The sequence below is a fragment of the Chanodichthys erythropterus genome, chromosome 17, assembly GCF_024489055.1.
Source record: "Chanodichthys erythropterus isolate Z2021 chromosome 17, ASM2448905v1, whole genome shotgun sequence".
NCBI classification, from domain to species: domain Eukaryota; kingdom Metazoa; phylum Chordata; class Actinopteri; order Cypriniformes; family Xenocyprididae; genus Chanodichthys; species Chanodichthys erythropterus.
In genome coordinates, this window is record NC_090237.1 from 9,422,116 (window position 1) to 9,442,837 (window position 20,722).

Sequence of the window (20,722 nt, forward strand, 5' to 3'; positions counted from 1 at the left end):
CTCCAAAATGCTCAAAATGGTACTAAAGACATATTTAAAACGGATCATATGACTACAGTGGTTCACATTTAATGTTATGAAGCGACGAGAATACTTTTTTTCCCCCAAAAAAACACAAAATAACGACTTTATTCAACAATATCCAGTGAAGGGCGATTTCAAAACACTGCTTCATGAAGCTTCGAATCTTTACGAATCTTTTGTATCGAATCAGTAGTTCAGAGCGCGTATCAAACTGCCAAAGTCACGTGAACCATTGAAATTTTGAAACACTTACGATGTAACGAAGTCTCGTTTACTGAAATCACATTACTTTGGCAGTTTGATACACATTCTGAACCACTGATTCGAAACAAAAGATTCAAAGCTTCATGAAGCTGTGTTTTGAAATTGCCCATCATTAGATATTGTTGAATAAAGTGTTTTTTGGGGGATTTTTGGCTCACAAAAAGTATTCTCATCACTTCATAACATTAAGGTTAAACCACTGTAGTCACATGAACTGTTTTAAATACGTCTGTAGTACCATTTTGAGCGTTTGAAAGTGTTAATTATCTTGCTGTCAATGGACGCCTCACTGAGCCATCGAATTTCATCATACATATCTTAAAGGGTTAGTTAACCCAAAAAATGAAAATTCTGTCATTTATTACTCACCCTCATGTCATTCTACACCCCTAAGACCTTGGTTCATCTTCAGAACACAAATTAAGATATTTTTGATGAAATCCGATGGCTCAGTGAGGCCTGCATTTCCTCTCTCAAGATTCATAAAGGTACTAATAACATATTTAAACCAGTTCATGTGAGTACAGTGGTTCTACCTTAATATTATAAAGCAACGAGAATATTTTTTGTGCGGCAAAAAACAATATCTAACAACAATTTTAACAATATCTAGTGATGGCCGATTTCATAACACTGCTTCATGAAGCTTCAGAGCTTTATGAATCAAATCAGTGGATCGGAGCGCCAAAGTCACGTGATTTCAGCAGTTTTTGGCGGTTTGATATGTGATCTGAATCATGATTCGACACAAAAGATTCATACCATTCTGAAGCAGTGTTTTGAAATCAGCCATCACAAGACATTGTTAAAAAGTTGTTTTTTTTGTTTTGTTTTGTTTTTTTGGTGCACAAAAATATTCTCATCGCTTTATAATATTAATATTGAACCACTGTACTCACATGAACTGATTTAAATATGTTTTTAGTACCTTTATGGATCTTGAGAGAGGAAATGTTATTGCTCCCTATGCAGGCCTCACTGAGCCATCGGATTTCATCAAAAATATCTTAATTTGTGTTCTGAAGATGAAAAAAAGTCTTAAGGGTGTGGAACAACATGAGGGTGAGTAATTATTGAGAGAATTTTAATTTTTGGGTGAACTAACCCTTTAAAATGATAGTTCACCCACGCTATAACTATTGCTGTTGCTTAGTATATAAAATTGATTAATTAATTGATTATTAAATTTAAAAATTCGGTTACGTATTTTGGCTAAATGAAAATTATGATCTTGATTTCTGAACCAAAAAATGTTGTTTTGCTGCATCACTTACCTTTTATTCTGTTCTTAAGTCCTACCACAACTAAATCTGAATACAAAGCACTTCGTATAGTTTAATATGGTGTATAATAAAAGATAGTAGGCCTATAGATGGATTGGGTCTGGGAAATGTTGCAAGCTGGATTTGATCTTGTGAGCACTAACTTCTACAGACTCATGCTCATAATATGATTTGCTGTAGCTGAATTTAGTATAGTTATGTACTCGCACTTCACCGTCTGTTTCTATTAAATCAGCTCTGAATTGAGCAGCTGTATAACTTTGACCATGGGGCGTTTTTTTTTAGCTCTATATCCAACTTTTAATCAAAAGCTGACTTTGAAGCGCTTCACCATGACGAAGCAAACACTAAGCTCTGACTACACCTTCTGCTTCATTTCAAACTGTATTACACACTCTTTTCTCTGGCATTGAATTTCTCTGTGTGTGTCAATTGGGAATCTCAGCTGCCAGCATGAGGCCAGAGCCACAATACAGCACTCCGGCTCTGACGGGTGCTTGCGGCTTCAATATCAGATGCTTTGAAGGGCCGCCGTTCACATCTGACCACCTTTAATTGAACTAATGTCGGTTTCAAATACCACCGTCGTTTGTATGGCTCAAGATTTGTTTTTCATACTGCAAATCTGCATAATACTCTTTGTCAAGCACGTTTTATCTTAGGAAAGTCTGAACCAGGTAGCTAACAGAAAATATGCAAGTCATGAGTCTCGAATGAGTGATAACTGGGTAAATCTTACAAAGAAATGCCTAAGTCACATTTCTATAGAAGCTTTTTTTCCCATCCTAGGTGTGTATGACTATCTTCTTCCAGACGAACACAATCAGAGTTATATTAAAAAATATCCTTGATATTCCAAGCTTTATAATGATGGTGAATGTTACCTGAGATTCTGAAGCCCAAAAAAGTGCAAATATGTCAGTGTTATTTTCCTTTATTACAGTAATGATAATGTATTGTTTTGCATTATAGCAGGCTACTGAGAGTTGGGGAAAGAGGATTAATTGTGCTTAATTTTCATATGTGACAACTTAAAAAGTTAATTATTTTTAGTTGTTGTTGAAATATGATTTGGACAGATTTTGTGAGATTTAGCCATTGTTAAGAGAAGGAAAATCTGGCTATAATAATGGAGGATGTGGAATACACCTCTCTTACACATTTGCGGCATGTTTCCTGTTGTGAAATGTATGCATTTAATAAACTCCAGATTAGATTTTCATGTATGAAAAAACTAATCCAAAACCTCAAGTAAAGCCATGCAGATTACATTCTTCAGATGAACTTCACTTTCCGCTTTGTGAAGTTTGTGGAAGTTTTCAGACAGCTGTCGTCATGTGTTTGTTCCTTTGGGAACTGGGAGGATATTTTACCTGCTGTGATTTTTATTATCCTAATTCCCTGCTTATTGTCCCATCTCCATTTTTTCAGATTTAGAATCATGACTGTGTTGGGAGTTGCCTGCATTTGTGATCATCAATATGGCTTTTACTACACAGGACTCAACTATGAAGTCTGCTGGTCATTGTTATAATTTTTACCTAAATCTATTATGCTAATTGAAATAAGGTTGAAATAAACTATAAATTAGATGAAAAATAAATTGAATTCAATGAAAAGCTGGCAACTATAAGTACTAAAATGAATAAAACTAAAACTGAAATAAAAATAAATTTAAATCTGAATAGAAATATTTAAAACTAATAAAACGACAATTGCATAACAAAATTACTAAAGCAGTAACTAAAATGAAAATGAAAACTGAAAATATAGAAATAAAAGCTCATTTAAAATATGTATACATTTTACAATGGTATATATACTGTTGCAGTAAAATAACAATGCTACAGAGCCCCTAAAGGGTCACGGTGGTGGAAAAAAATATGAGATGGGAGGAAAACATACAGTATATTTCAAAATTTTGCATTCCCCCGAGAAACTTTGCTATCACTTGCAAAACACAAAGCTTTCTCTTGGGAATGCAAACGTTTCACGAACAAATGCAATGTTTCTCAGAGGAAAGCAAACATTTTGTGAGTGAGCACATTGTTTCTAGTGGGAACTAAATCATTTTGCAACCAAACGCAAAGTTTCTCGGGGGAACGCAAACGTTTTGTAAACAAATGCAAAGTTTCTCGGGTGAACACAAACGTTTTGCAAACAAACGCAAAGTTTCTCAGGGAACACAAAGTTTCTCGAGGGAACGCAAAGGTTTCACAAACAAACGCAAACGTTTCACAAACAAATGCAAAGTTTCTCGGGGGAACGCAAACGTTTTGTAAACAAATGCAAAGTTTCTCGGGTGAACGCAAACGTTTTGCAAACAAACGCAAAGTTTCTCAGGGAACGCAAAGTTTCTCGGGAGAACGCAAACGTTTTGTAAACAAATGCAAAGTTTCTCAGGGAACGCAAAGTTTCTCGGGAGAACGCAAACGTTTTGTAAACAAATGCAAAGTTTCTCGGGTGAACGCAAACGTTTTGCAAACAAACACAAAGTTTCTCGAGGGAACGCAAAGGTTTCACAAACAAACGCAAACGTTTCACAAACAAATGCAAAGTTTCTCGGGGGAACGCAAACGTTTTGTAAACAAATGCAAAGTTTCACGGGGGAACGCAAACGTTAAGCAAACAAACACAAAGTTTCTCGAGGGAACGCAAACGTTTCACAAACAAACACAAAGTTTCTCGAGGGAACGCAAAGGTTTCACAAACAAACGCAAAGTTTCTCGGGTGAACGCAAACTTTTTGCAAACAAATGCAAAGTTTCACGGGGGAACGCAAACGTTTTGCAAACAAACGCAAAGTTTCTCAGGGAACACAAAGTTTCTCGAGGGAACGCAAAGGTTTCACAAACAAACGCAAACGTTTCACAAACAAATGCAAAGTTTCTCGGGGGAACGCAAACGTTTTGTAAACAAATGCAAAGTTTCACGGGGGAACGCAAACGTTTTGTAAACAAGCGCAAAGTTTCTCAGGGAACACAAAGTTTCTCGGGAGAACGCAAACGTTTTGTAAACAAATGCAAAGTTTCTCGGGTGAACGCAAACGTTTTGCAAACAAACGCAAAGTTTCTCAGGGAACGCAAAGTTTCTCGGGAGAACGCAAACGTTTTGTAAACAAATGCAAAGTTTCTCAGGGAACGCAAAGTTTCTCGGGAGAACGCAAACGTTTTGTAAACAAATGCAAAGTTTCTCGGGTGAACGCAAACGTTTTGCAAACAAACACAAAGTTTCTTGAGGGAACGCAAAGGTTTCACAAACAAACGCAAACGTTTCACAAACAAATGCAAAGTTTCTAGGGGGAACGCAAACGTTTTGTAAACAAATGCAAAGTTTCTCGGGTGAACGCAAACGTTTTGCAAACAAACACAAAGTTTCTCGAGGGAACGCAAAGGTTTCACAAACAAACGCAAACGTTTCACAAACAAATGCAAAGTTTCTCGGGGGAACGCAAACGTTTTGTAAACAAATGCAAAGTTTCATGGGGGAACGCAAACGTTAAGCAAACAAACACAAAGTTTCTCGAGGGAACGCAAACGTTTCACAAACAAACACAAAGTTTCTCGAGGGAACGCAAAGGTTTCACAAACAAACGCAAAGTTTCTCGGGTGAACGCAAACGTTTTGTAAACAAGCGCAAAGTTTCTCAGGGAACACAAAGTTTCTCGGGAGAACGCAAACGTTTTGTAAACAAATGCAAACTTTCTCGGGGGAACGCAAACGTTTTGCAAACAAACACAAAGTTTCTCGAGGGAACGCAAAGGTTTCACAAACAAACGCAAAGTTTCTCGGGTGAACGCAAACGTTTTGCAAACAAACACAAAGTTTCTCAGGGAACAAAGTTTCTCGAGGGAACGCAAAGGTTTCACAAACAAACGCAAACGTTTCACAAACAAATGCAAAGTTTCTCGGGGGAACGCAAACGTTTTGTAAACAAATGCAAAGTTTCACGGGGGAACGCAAACGTTTTGTAAACAAGCGCAAAGTTTCTCGGGGAACACAAAGTTTCTCGGGGGAACGCAAAGGTTTCACAAACAAACGCAAACGTTTCACAAACAAATGCAAACTTTCTCGGGGGAACGCAAACGTTTTGCAAACAAACACAAAGTTTCTCGAGGGAACGCAAAGGTTTCACAAACAAACGCAAAGTTTCTCGGGTGAACGCAAACGTTTTGCAAACAAACACAAAGTTTCTCAGGGAACAAAGTTTCTCGAGGGAACGCAAAGGTTTCACAAACAAACGCAAACGTTTCACAAACAAATGCAAAGTTTCTCGGGGGAACGCAAACGTTTTGTAAACAAATGCAAAGTTTCACGGGGGAACGCAAACGTTTTGTAAACAAGCGCAAAGTTTCTCGGGGAACACAAAGTTTCTCGGGGGAACGCAAAGGTTTCACAAACAAACGCAAACGTTTCACAAACAAATGCAAACTTTCTCGGGGGAACGCAAACGTTTTGTAAACAAATGCAAACTTTCTCGGGGGAACGCAAACGTTTTGCAAAAAAACGCAAAGTTTATCGGGGGAAGGCAAACGTTTTGCAAACAAACGCAAAGTTTCTCGGGAGAACGCAAACGTTTTGTAAACAAATGCAAAGTTTCTCGGGTGAACGCAAACGTTTTGCAAACAAACACAAAGTTTCTCGAGGGAACGCAAAGGTTTCACAAACAAACGCAAAGTTTCTCAGGGAACAAAGTTTCTCGAGGGAACGCAAAGGTTTCACAAACAAACGCAAACGTTTCACAAACAAATGCAAAGTTTCTCGGGGGAACGCAAACGTTTTGTAAACAAGCGCAAAGTTTCTCGGGGAACACGAAGTTTCTCGGGGGAACGCAAAGGTTTCACAAACAAACGCAAACGTTTCACAAACAAATGCAAACTTTCTCGGGGGAACGCAAAGGTTTCACAAACAAATGCAAAGTTTATCGGGGGAACGCAAAGGTTTCACAAACAAATGCAAAGTTTCTCGGGGGAACGCAAACATTTTGCAAACAAACGCAAAGTTTCTTGGGGGAACGCTAATGTTCCGCAAACAAATGCATAATTTCTCGGGGGAACGCTAACATTTGGCAAACAAACGCAAACATTTTGCTAACAAACGCAAAGTTTCTTGGGGGAACGCAAACGTTTCACAAACAAATGCAAAGTTTCTTGGGGGAACACTAATGTTTCGCAAACAAACGCATAATTTCTCGGGGGAACGCTAACATTTGGCAAACAAACGCAAACATTTTGCAAACAAACGCAGAGTTTCTCAAGGGAACGCTAACGTTTTGCAAACAAACGCATAATTTCTCGGGGGAACGCTAACATTTGGCTAACAAACGCAAAGTTTTTCTTTTATTGCAGTAATGAAAATGTTGTTTTTCTATTATAGCAGGCTACTGAGAGTTATGGAAAACTGTAAATGTAGCAACATTTTTTATATATATATTATGTTGTATTATTTCATTTGAAATAATATTTTTTAAATATAGTAAATATATTCAGTATTAAAAAATGAATATTATAACATAACAAATTTAATTAAATGTTTTTTTTGGGTTTTTTTTAACTTTTAAATAGGATTCACACATTGAAGTTTCATAAATCCACCAAATTGGCTTAGAGCTTCCAAGATTGTTGAAGTGCTTTAAATTTTGTAAACATTTACATAATTCGCTCAGTGAACAGACTGTGGATGATCCATCTGAGGCCCGTAAATCTCTAATACTGACCTCATTGCCGAGCCCCTCACAGTACATGTACTTCCTTCTTGTTTATGTAGCTGAAAAAAAAAAGTGTCAAAGCATACATAATTTATTTCATTAGAAAGCACTGTCATTCCCTGTCCATTCCACCTCATCCAGGCATCCATTTTTATTTCCATCTTCTTGTCTCTTTCCTTCTTCCCCTGAATAAACAACTTACCTCATCACTATTGTTGTGCCTCTGTTCTCTTGCTTGTCAAAGCGCCTCCTCGGAATTCAATTACCCAACTGTTGTTTTATGATGTTGTCTTGTCAGCTGATGACGGATTCATTATCTCATCACTCCGCTTGACAAGACTGTCACAACGCTCTCTTTGCCTTTTATTCCGCTGCTCACGCTCCGCTTGCAAATATATTCCCTGGCTCTCCTCTCCAGTCCTGTCTGTGATCTCCACTGCCATCTGCTCCAGACTCCAGCTCATCGCTGAGATCATCGTGCCCTCAGTGTGCTTGAATTCACACAAACCCTGCTGTTGTGATCCTGACAAAAACTCAGTTGTTTTGGGGTATTTTTTAGTAAAGGCCATTTAACATCTGATATGACTAAATATTTATGCACACAGCGGCAAAATACGGTTGGCAGTTCTGTTTGTATTGCTAAATACAGCTCTGATCACACACAGTTATTTTTTGCTGTCAGTAATGTTAGGAGGACTGTCAAGCTGCAGGTTATGAAAAATGGCAGGAGAAAAAGAGTGTGAGACATCCCAAAATGTGTCAATCACAAACACTGGCTGTAAAAAATTTGCTTAAAATATTTATAAACAAATTTCACACCAAAAATATTTATACACGATCTCAGGACAGCTAAATGAATTATGCATCATCTGAATCTGTGTTATTTATTTACTATTGTTTTTTTTAATTAATATTTGAACTAATATATACACAGTGCCCTCCACAAATATTGGCACCCTTAGTAAATATGAGCAAAGGTGGCTGTGAAAAAAAAATTGCATTGTTTATCTTTTTGATCTTTCATAAAAAAAAAAAAAAATCACAAAATTCTAACCTTTCATTGAAGAAAAGAATTAAAAATGTGGGAAAAAGCTCATTATGGAATAAATGTTTTTTTTCCTATAAACGTTTGCAATTCTTCTGAGTAAATTATCTCTAAAGTATATTCCCATTCACATTTACATTTTTTTAGCATACCAGGGTGACTAGGAGTATGAAATTGCCCAGCCATGACTTCCTGTTCCACAGGAGTACAAATATGTGTTAACACAAAGGCCAAATCCCCTTAATCGTTCATCACAATGAGAAAAAAACAAATAATATAGTTGTGCAGCAAAAGATCGTTGAGCTTCACAAAATAGAAAATGGGTATAAGAAAAAAGCTAACACATTGAAAATCCCCATTTCCACCATCAGGGAAATAATTAAGAAGTTTCAATCAACTAATTGCAGATTTGTAACATCTTCCAGGCAGATGTTACAAATCTGCCTGGAAGAGGACGTGTGTCTAAATCGTCCTAATGCACGGTGAGGAGGAAAGTTAGTGTGGCCAAAGACTCTTCAAGGATCACAGCTGGAGAATTGCAGAAATGAATTGAGTCTTGAGTCTCAGAAAGCCTAAAAAAAATTACCAAACAGCACCTACATCCCCACAAGTTGTTCAGGAGGGTTTCAAGAAAAATCCTTCTTTGCTCATCCAAAAACAAACTCCAGCATATTCAGTTGTCAGACACGACTGGAACTTCAAATGGGACCGGCTTCTGTGGTCAGATGAAACAAAAAAAATAGCTTTCTGCCAGCAAAACCACCAGATGGGTTTGGTGCACACATGGATAAAAAGTATCCCATTCCCACGGTTAAATATACTGCTGGATCTTTAATGTTGTTGGCTATTTTTCTGCTGGAGGTCCTGGACATCTTGTTCAGATACATGGTATCATGGATTCTTTCAGATACTAACAGATAGAAAATCAAAACCTGACTGCTTCTGCTAGAAATCCAAATAATGGGCAGTGGTTGGATCATCCATCAGGACAATAATCCAAATCAAACATCAAAACCAACACAAAAATGTGTCACTGAGCACAAAATGAAGCTTCTGCCATGGCCATCCCAGTCCCCTGACCTCAACCCTAAAGAAAATGAGTGGAGTGAACTGAAGAGAAGAAGCACCAACATGGAGCTGGAATCTGAAGGATCTGGAGAGATTCTGTATGGAGGAATGGTCTCTGATCTCTCCTCAGGTGTTCTCCGAACTCATCAGGCATTATAGAAGAAGACTGTTATCTTGGGAAAAGGACATTGCAATAATTGGGTGCCAATAATTGTGGCCAACATGAACTAGAGAAAAAATTTCAGTTTAAACTTTTTTTCAGTAATTCCTATTTTTTTAATCAAATCCATTTTTTAATCAATTTTTTTTATTTCAACTTAATTTCAATTAAAAATATATATTTTAATAGTTTTAGTTTTAATTAAATGATAATACCTCTGAACATTACAACAATTGACCAAGCTTCCAAATAAATAAAATAACCCATGAATTAAGCTAATAAAATGAAAATACATTTTTTCACATTTTTATGAAGAATATTGATTGAAATATTTTAATAAAAATGTAATGAAAAAAATGATATTATATATTGTTAAATATATTTTAAATGTAACAATATTTTATTGCCTGTACTTGGCAGTTGACTAAAAGTTCATTTTGGACCCTAGAGATAGTTATAGAAGATAATATAGGCCCATGCTTAAATCTGGTGGGGAAAAACTCGACAATTCCTCATATTGTACGGTGCATTGAGAGACATAAAAAGTGGTACATCAAGAGGCAGTCTTTTCTATTCCTGTTACTTAACCCTCAGACAAGGTCATTTTGCGTTTCATAATGCATTATTCAGTCCTGTCTTTTTGTCTCCTGGTTCATTATGCTTGTGTATTTGTGGTGTTTCACTCTGTTCTTTCAGTAATGTTATGAATAAAGGGTCTGCAGATTAATTTAGCATTCATTAATTTGTTTGAAAATAAACTAAAATTAAAAGGCTCTGGGAATAGATTTTGAAGCTTTGCACTTCCCTTGTCTTGGTTTCAAAATGGCAGAGGATTTGAAGTGAACATTCACTGCAGGAGAAGCTTTGAGAGGGGAAAGGTTCATTCGGGGTAAGGCCAGTTTACTTCCTTGGGCTTTGTTTGGTGGTTATTTAGTGGCCTTAAGTTAAAAAAAACAAAACAAATCTGGTCCCTAAATATGGCTTTGGGTCCCTTGTCAAATCTAAGGCTGCAAGGTTTAGTGCCTTTTGACCATATCCATTTTTTTTGTTTTGTTTTTGCCCCGTCTGGTTTCATTCATTTCATGCCGATTTTCAACCCGCTTTGTATTGTTACAATGTTGGTAGTATGTGTAAATGAACAATGTTTACTCGCTCTCCATGTTACCTGAACTGAGAAATTCACGTTTATTTGTCAGCAAAAAGTCCGCCGGATGATGCAAAACACACCATCCGGCAGACTTTAGACAGCTCCAGGGTTTTGTCTACTCTTTAAAGAGCATTATGGTAAAAATGGAACACTATGGCAACAGCTTTCTTACCTGTACACAATAGTGTTTTGCTTTGGGTGGAACTGACAGAACAGCAATTTCTTTCAGTTTTTCCCCTCCGTTTGGCCTTAAACACTGTTTATGGTCATCCAGTTTGAAATGTTGACCACAAACACAAACGTCTTTCAGAAAATCTCTCCGTATTTACGATTCTTTGCAGCCTTTATCTGCTGCTTACAGCATGTTTGATCCTTCATTTGAAACTGAAAGGAACTCATTCCCGTTTAACGTTTATTCTTTGAATTCTTGCACCCGGGAACGATACAGGTCAACACTATTATGACTAAAAGTTTGCTAAGTAGTATTTCCTACTAAAGCAAGGTGGTATTTGACTCTGGTCAAGTGTATTCATAGCAGACTGGTGGGAGTGGCCTTGAACAGCAACATGCCCAGTGCATTATGGGTGTTGAAGTTTTCCTACCTATTTGGCAAAAGGAAAGGAAGCCTTTTTTCACTGTTTTCTGTAGTCGGGTAGCACCGGTTTCAAAAATTTTATTTTGTATAGGCCAAACCCATTTTGCCAAAAATGAAAATTCTCTCGTCATTTACTCATTTTCAGTTGTAACAGTGACATTTACTATTAATAAGTCAAAATTATAATACAAATACTAGTAAGTATTTGTATCAGGCATTCAAACCAACTGCTTTAGAAGCATTTTTCTTCAGTTGAACATGCATTTGTGAGAAACTATCTTCTCTGTTGTGTTTAATTGCAGGCAATGAGTTTGGCCATCCAGAATGGCTGGATTTTCCTCGAATCGGCAACAATGAGAGTTATCATTACGCCCGCCGGCAGTTCAACCTTGTGGACATGGAGCACCTGCGCTACAAGCAGCTGTATGCTTTCGACCGAGACATGAACCGCACGGAGGACAAGTATGGCTGGCTGGCTGCTCCCCCGGTGAGAGAAGAATCTTACCCTGTCTTTCTTCCCAGTACCAGTAAATATTGCTACCTGTTCTTCCTTTATCAGTCAAGCTCTGCACATATCACCAAAGTTTGGCTTTCTTTTTATCATCTTCCATATTCTCTTCCCCCCGTCTTTCTCTCATTCTAACTCCCTTTATGTGCAGCATAAAAGCCTCTTTCTGTCACCAGAACATCTGCCGTTTCACTAAAACAACTATCAGTCCCTAACCAGCCCTGCAATCTCATTACTCAGTTGCTTTTTAAACAAATTCCCATACCACCATATGGAAAATCCATATATAAATCATTACCTGAGGAACATATTTCGGCACGTAGATGTGATTCCAACTCCTGCAGCACCTTGAAGTAAAGAATGAACTGATTTACTGCTGTCAGCCATGAAGGAGTGAAATATGAAAGGTAGTGGCAGCTTGTCTTAAAACAATGTTCTAGATAAATACAACAAACTCTATTGTCAGGATCCGAGCCATGAAGGACAGAAAATAATTTTGACTTGTCTGTCAGTTCATAAAAAAACAAAGCAAAACTTTTTACAGTAATGCACTTACAATTGTACAAGGCAATCCAGGGGATTTAGAAGAAATTGGATTATTCCAGATGTACCGTTAAAACATCCTGCAAGTTTCAGAGCTCAAAACGTCCTCCTCATTATAAACAAAGCATTTATTTCATCAAGCTCAAAAAATGGCTGCCCCTTATAAATGAGAATCGAAAATAATCATTTTTCCGCATATATATATTTGTTCAATATTTGTATTTGTTTAAATAAGGAACATATTTTTAACACTGGCGTCCTGCCCCATAGAGTTCCATTGTAAGGTTCTTTTAACGTGTGGTCCGTCTGACCGACAGCGAGATAATCATGCAAATCAAGGAAATTGGCAGGGATTTGATGCTAGACTGTGTAAATGATTCACTGAAGAATATTCACTTCCTCCTGTGATCTGTAGCTTATTTTACATCTGCCTCACCTTGTCTGTGTCTTACTTCTTTGACCTTGCCATATTGTTTTATAGATGAAGACTGTGATCATGTTTGAAAGAATAGGCAAGAAATAGAGTTTATTTTTTTTTCAAAGCTCAAGTTAGATTTGACTTTCTGTGGTGCAAAAATACATAAAGCATTTAAATGATAGAAATTTGCTTTTAAAAATCAATCGATAAATAAAAATGAATGCTGCTTTGGAGGAGCAATATTAGCTAAATTAAATGAAAATGATGTAATTCATTTATCATCCTCATGAAATCCTCATAATTTGACTGGACTGTACCTAATGGGACAAAAGGTCAGTTCAGTAGCACTGTAGAACAATATTGTAAATTTCAATTGACCAATCAGACTCAAGGACTCAAATAGGCATGATATTTATTGATAATTAATAGTATGTTTTAGGTAATTAATTGTAAGTAAATAGTAATTATTAGTAAGTATTATTTTATAAATAAAAAAGGCAAACTACAGCTACAGGTTTTAATTTATTATGGCAAAAAATGCGCAATTTGGCATGTTTCATTGCGTTATCACAAATAAAACAATTGACTCCAAGCACAACTATGCAATATGCTTTAATAATATTTCACTAAAGAGTGAAGTTGTCAATTTTACTAGACTGGACATCACTTTTGGCCACTTCCATCCATCCATCCATCCATCCATCCATCCCAAAATTTGAATTGGAACAATGAACTTGAATTTTGTTCAGATCACATGGTACTCTATCATATTGATAACATGATATCTGTTCTATTCACCTTCTCCTTTTGTTTGAGAGAGGAAACAATCTCCAAAGACTCTAATGAGAGGCCTTTAGGAAAGGTGAGCTGAGCTTTGAGCACATCTCTGGTGCCTGAACGGTTGTAATTGCTGTGTATCATCCTTGTCTTTTCCAGGGTAGATAATCGACAGTAAAAACCTTGGCACCCACTCAGACACCAAACTCTCTCTCCACAGCTCTGACAGAGTGGTAACAAAGTATCGCTCCAGTGAGAGGAGCGTTTGTGTGCGTGAACTGAATTCTTAATTCCTTCCTCTGTTTCTTAGATTCAGCTTCACAACGCTTGGCACTCGATGGAGACCACAGTACTGGTCCACACTGAGCAGAGCTGCTCCTTTTGCAGTTTATATTACAAATAAATGCTGTTCTTTTGAACTTTGTTCATCAAAGTATCACAGTTTCTACAAAAATAAGTGTTTTCAACAATGATAATCAGAAATGTTTCTTGAGCAGCAAAATTCAGAAAATTCAGTTTTGCATCACAGGAATAAATTACATTTTAAAATATATTAAAACAGAAAACAGTTAAATGAGCAGTATTATTAATTAAGTATATAGTGTTAATAATTAAATATATTTAATTATATAATATTAGGAACTCTGTCTGATGACCGTCAGAATGACATTTGACAGATGTGAATGTGATAATTGCGATAATTTTTTTATAATCTCACAATCTCACATAATTTCTCACAATTTTTGTGCTTTTTCTGGGCGAGTCGGAGTGAACTACAGCACTAATAGAGTGTCATGAACGCTCGTCGTGCACAGAAGATCAACGGCCAAGGTCAGGATCCTACATTAAATACATTAAATTGCTGCTTGTTTTTCACCAAACTTGATTGTATACTCCCATAACACTTGGAATATATGGCACATGTCACATGGGATCATTCTGAGACACTTTTGCAACTTTTTTTAAAAAGCTATAATGGATGAGCGTGAGAAGGATATTTTCAAAAATTGGTCTGAAGGGCATATGGCATTAGAGCAACACCAGGGTGAGTAAATTGTGCCTTAATTTTCATTTTAGGGTGAACTATCCCTTTAAAACTATTAAAAAGTGCTGTAACAGATGCCATGCTGTTTCAAGACATGTCAGTGAATTCTGGATGCCTAATGATTGCAGACAGAGAACATTTTTGATTGGCTAAAAAAAAGTGTGCTGTACTTTGCTGGGACTGTCACAGAGTCGGCTGTGATTTCACATGTGTCACCTATGTCAGGTATAGAGACATTTCGTTTGGTATTCCCCAAATAAAATATCTCAAATTGTGAGACAAGGAAGCATCACAAAACTAGCCTGAGATAATCTTTTAGAAACTTATTTAAAATCATTGCATCACTCACCACGTTGTTTTATCATCTCCATGGTATTCTAACTTGATCTCTAGCAGAAATCACAACACCTATATTGAGAATTTTCAATATATCCTCCAGACCTGCAGGGGACTTAACTTGAAAAGCCGTTTGCATGGACCGCCCGCTAATTCAGAACTGTTTCTCAGCAGGCTTCTAAAGACTAAAGCTGTGATTTTTAGTTGAGAGCTGTTTACGTGCTGCTGCAATCATACAGAACGCCTACTGTGCTGCAAACAGGACCGCTGTTCAGTAACTCATCCCTGCTCCCACTTTCTTCTGTCTGTGCTGAGGGCCAATCATACATTATTTACAGTACGTCCACTACTGCACACAACAGGTCATATACAATATGTCTAGACACAAGCAGCTCAAATTCTCTAGTTCTGCAGATTTTTTCGAAATAGTTTTGTTTACATCAGTTTTTGTATTTTAGGGTCGACATGAAATTTTAAATTGAGTGAAAGCGTTGGTGAAATAGGCTGGACCTCAGTGCCTACTCTCAAACTAAAGCACATCATTTTAAAATAGTTAATATAAAAAGGAGGCTGCAAACAGCCAAAAAAAAAAAAAGGAACTGAAATATGAGCTGAAAATAAATGCCTAAATTGAAAATAAAAATGTGACTTTCCTTGAAAATGTGATCTGTTAAAGTGTCATGAAACCCCAAAACACATTTTTTGAGATGTGAACAGATATGTATAGGCTGCACATCATTGAAAACACTAAAAGTACTCATTAATTTTATTCATAAGTTGAAATTAGTTATTTTGGCATTTTTGTAGAACGATTTCTGTCTTCCGGTTTGAAAAGCAAAGTCAGAGCAACGTCACAAAATTTGACGTCATCGTGTAATACCGGCAAGATCCGGAGTGCTGATTGGCTCCATTAAGGGCTGGTCGAACATGCTGATGTCAACAGTTTCAAGCTGTTCTCTGCATTTATTCATGACATTCAGCTCTTTCAATCCAATCACTGCGCTGTATTATGCATAAGATTATAATTGCTGTATTATGCATGAGGAAGTATCACTTCTCTTGCCTCTGTCTCTATTGTTGTCATTCAGAGAGATAGGGTCGTATAGGTGCTCGTTTCCTCAGTGCTACAACACAAAAATGCGTTTTCCTGTGACGCAACCAGAGCTGAAGTTTTGGTGCTGGCGGTTTGTTTTGCTGTTGTCCGCCAGCACAAATAGAAAATATGTTCACATGAGATCGCATTACAGCAGAGAATTCATATTTCACAAAAGTGCTGTTCATTCACCTCTGCGTTCGGACACGTGAGCCGTGTGTATGTTTCCCTCAGCACAGCAGCACATGAGGGTTGTTTATATTTTGCCCACGATGCAGTCAGAACTAGAGTTTGAATATGAACGCATGAAAAATAAGATTATGATCGGTTTCAGCGCAGAGCTCTGCGATGAGTTTAACAACACTCGCCACGTATATAATAGATCATATACAGAATAAAGCATGTGTGTTTAAAGTTTTTATAGACATATTTCACACACTCTCCAAACATGAACCAGCATAGTGTATGCACACATATTTCATCATGCATTTTTCAAATGAAATATATGTGCAAACTGGAAGATTCAGTGGTGTATCTGAATGCGATGACACGATTATTCTGATACACAAAAGAATGATTTAGATCGAAAATTCAAAGAAGAATGGACAAAAAAAGTAACTATGTCTTTATTCTTTCTGGGTTAAACTATGCGTCATTTATCATGAGACTGCAGTGCTCATAAACGTAATCAAAGTATTATTAGCCCTTTTAAATATTCTTGCACATTTCTCCCTTGTGCTTGAGAGTTTGTCGTCATTTTTCTCCATGCTCATATATTAATATTCATCATTCTTTATAATGACTGTGTTGTAGGTCTGTGTTTCATTAGTTGTTCTCTCCCCTCTTCCACCCCCTCCACACTCCCACTTTTCCAGAGCTTTACACACCCATTTTCACAGAGTTTTCCAGCTCGGAGGTGTGAACGACCAGGCTAAAACGGGGGGTTTCATGACCCTTTAAGCATCATACATAACAGATAGTTTTGTGTCTACATTTACATTTAGTCATTTAGCAGACACTTTTCTCCAAAGCGACTTACAAATAAGAAAAAGTAGAAGCAATCAAATCAACATGAGTACAACAGTATGTAAGTGCTTTGTCAAGTCACAGTTTCATCAGTAAATTGCTCGTAGCAAGGTTTTTTTTTAAACACAAATAGGTGGGAAAAATAGAAATCAACAAAAAGATAAACAAAAAGTAAGTGCTACTGTTACTGGGTCAAGTGTTGACGATAAAAAAATGCAAGCTTCTGGAGGGCGCATAAGTCTGAAGTAGTGAGTTTAGGTATAGCAGTGCAGAGCCAGTGGTTGTTCTGTAGGCAAACATCAGAGCCTTGAATTGGATGCGAGCAGCAATTGGCAGCCAATGCAGACTGATGAAGACAGGTGTGACGTGCACTCTCTTCGGTTCGTTAAAGACCAGTCTTGCTGCAGCATTCTGGATCAGTTGTAGAGGCTTGACAGTGCATGCTGGAAGGCCAGCCAAGAGAGCATTACAATAGTCCAGTCTGGATAGAACCAGAGCTTGGACAAGAATTTGTGTGGAATGCTCTGATAGGAAGGATCGAATCTTCCTAATGTTGTACAAGGCAAATCTGCAGGACCGGGCCGTTGTAGCGATATGATTTGTGAAGCTTAAACAATCATCCATCACCACTCCAAGGTTCCTGGCTGTCCTGGAAGGAGTAATGGTTGACGACCCAAGTTGAACTGAAAGGTTATGATGAAGTGTTGGGTTTGCATGGACCACAAGCAGTTCCGTTTTTGCAAGGTTAAGTTGAAGAGTGGTGGTCTTTCATCCAAGCAGAAATGGCTGTCAGGCAGGCTGCGATGTGACCAGCAACCGTCAGATCATCTGGTTGGAATGAGAGGTAGAGTTGTGTGTCATCGGCATAACGGTGATAAGAAAAACCATGTTCCTGAATGACAGATCCTAGTGATGACATGTAGAGGGAGAATAGAAGTGGTCCAAGCACGGAGCCCTGAGGTACCCCAGTAGCAAGATGATGTGACTTGGACACTCACTTCTCCAAGATACCCTGAAGGACCTACCTAAGAGTTAAGACTTGAACCACTGGAGTGCGGTTCCTGAGATGCCCTTCGACATGAGGGTTGACAGGAGGATCTGGTGATTAACTGTGTCAAAAGCAGCCAGACTGGTGGTTGTCAAGGAGGTTGTTCTGTGTGAGATAAGTAGACAGTTGGTTGAACACAAGTCTCTCAAGTGTCTTTGCAATGTATGGAAGAACGGATACCAGTCTATATCATTTAAAAGGTCTTAACTAGCAGAATAATTGTTTCAGGTATTAGACCAACCAATACCAAGTACATGTAAACAGTATTCACATGCAGCTTTTGTGCCGTGTTTTGGTTTGTAAAAAATAAATAATGTGTTGGTTCAACAACAACAAAAAATAACGCAACAGGTTGCAACATTTTTTTTTTTTTTTGCGTTACTTTGAGTGAATTTACGTTTAACCATCAAGCTACACTGAGTTTGAGGAACTTGTAGCATAAACACAAACTTTTAAGTTGATTACTTAAAAAATTAAGTTCCTTCAACTACCAGAGTTGTAGCCCTGGAACCAATTAATCTTATCTATTTCAGTTCAAATCAACAGCTATCATAGCACATGCTAACATAACTTAATTAACATGTATATTTAATGAACAAGTAAGATTACTTGTCACTGGCATTAGCGCAGTCATCACTTATAGAATCAGTGTAGTATTTGCCTACTATTTCTACTATGTCACAGTGGTAACCACAAAAACTTCAACATTACAGAAACTCTTTTAAAAGTCAAACATAACAGCATTAAACACTAACAGGTCTTTTCCTGTCACTAAAAACAAATAAATTAACACTTAATTTCAACATATTTTCTCCTTTTCCAGTCCTATCCAAAGCATGCTGGGAACTAGAAATCCACTGCCCAATTTCCGAAGTTATCAAGACAGTTTCATTAAGTTGCTACAACCTAATTTAAAAAAAAAAGGGACAATTAATGCAGAAATTTTAAGTTGATGTAATGATCAACATTATTATGTCAACAGAACTCTACATGATAATGTTTTTTTAATTTGCAACCATGCATTTATTTAAGTGGTAACAGGTCCCCTGAATTACTTTTTAGAGTGTAGTAAACCATAGTAGATCACATATATTTATTTTGAGCAGGCGTTCTCAATTCAAACAAGCCCAAATACAACAAAACACAACACTTAAATCTTGAGATAATCCTCATAGAGTGGCATGACATGCTGCTTTGCTAAAGCTATACGACATCCAAGATCTGATCGCATTGCGATGATTATGATGTGTCATTTGACAACGTCTGGAAGGTCAACGAATCTCAGGTATAGTGGGTAGGGACGATGAGTAAAGACAAATTGGGGACTGTTTTACAGAGGGAGTGTGCTTGGATTAGATTTGTAATAATTCAGATTTACAACTTTTAATGATTATTGTCGAGTATGCAGAAAACATAAACAAACAAAAACAATTTTGTCTCTCATTTGATTGGGTGGACCAGCCGTCAATCTGAGTGGGCCAGCGCCACCCTTATGTAGCCTTGCAGCTGATTGTGCACAAGGACTAAAACCTACAATACTTTTGGATTTTCACACTGTTTTAATACATCTATCATAACTCTTTCTGTCATATAAAGAAAGTTTTTCTCTTGTGTACAATCCATCAAAATCTTTAGTAATGCACAGGTATTTGCCAAAGGTCTGTCAGAGCAGTTTCTACATTTATTTGTGCCCTGAGCAAAGCTCTGCTTATTCATGAATGAGAAGCTGTGGAAGTTAAAAAACACTGACTAACTTAATCGAACACAGAATGCAATAAAACCTGCAAGCATCCTGAAGGTCATTTAAACAGCAAGGACGATTGAAGAGGGCCAGGGGAGCCAGTGCCCTTGTGTCAAAAAGTTTACATTGCATTCACATTAAATCCCTCTAGAAAGTTGTATATCACTAATAATTGGCAATATTGAGTTTTTAGTCAAGGCAGTTTCAGCAACCACTTAAAACATTTGCATATTCTCTGTCCTAATGAGTTATCTTATAATTTACAAGTTTTCTTTTGTAATATTTTAAAATGCAAATTATTCCTATGATGGGAAAGATACATTTTCAGCAGTCATTTCAGTGTCACATGTTCACATGTTTGCATTCTAATATGCAAAATTGCTGCTTAAGAAACTTTTTTTTTTTTTTTTTTCAATGTTGAAAACAGTTGTGCTGCTTAATATTTTTGTGGAAACGTGATACATTTTCTTGTTACAGGACTCTTTGATGAATAGAAAGTTTAAAAGAACAGCATTTATTTGAAATAGAAATCTTTTGTAACATTATATATGTCTTTACTGTCACATTTGATCAATTTAATGTGTCTTTTGATGAATAAAAATATTAACTGTCATCCCCCTTTTTGAGCATAGGCATGATTTGAGCATTTTATTTATTAATAAAAGTGAGACTTGAGATATAAACTTGCAATTCTGACACTTATTTCTTACAATTCCGAGTTTATGTTTTGCAATTCTGACATTTTTTCAGAATTGTGAGATATAAACTCGGAATTGTGAGTTCTAAAGTTCGAATTGTTACATAAAAATAAATCAGAATTGTGAGATGAAAAAAAAACATAATTTTTAACTTTTTATTCCATTGTGGAAACTAGTCTTGCATTGCCAGACATTCAG

At 37.0% G+C, this 20,722-nt stretch overlaps 1 protein-coding gene across 1 annotated transcript in view; it reads left to right on the top strand.

Moving 5' to 3' along the window:
• Positions 1-20,722, top strand: part of gbe1b (glucan (1,4-alpha-), branching enzyme 1b) — a 188,567-nt gene that overhangs the window by 122,014 nt on the left and 45,831 nt on the right. Inside the window, exon 13 of the mRNA XM_067365860.1 lies at positions 11,594-11,778. Within this exon, the coding sequence (XP_067221961.1) occupies positions 11,594-11,778 (185 nt within the window). The remainder of the gene's footprint in view (positions 1-11,593; positions 11,779-20,722) is intronic.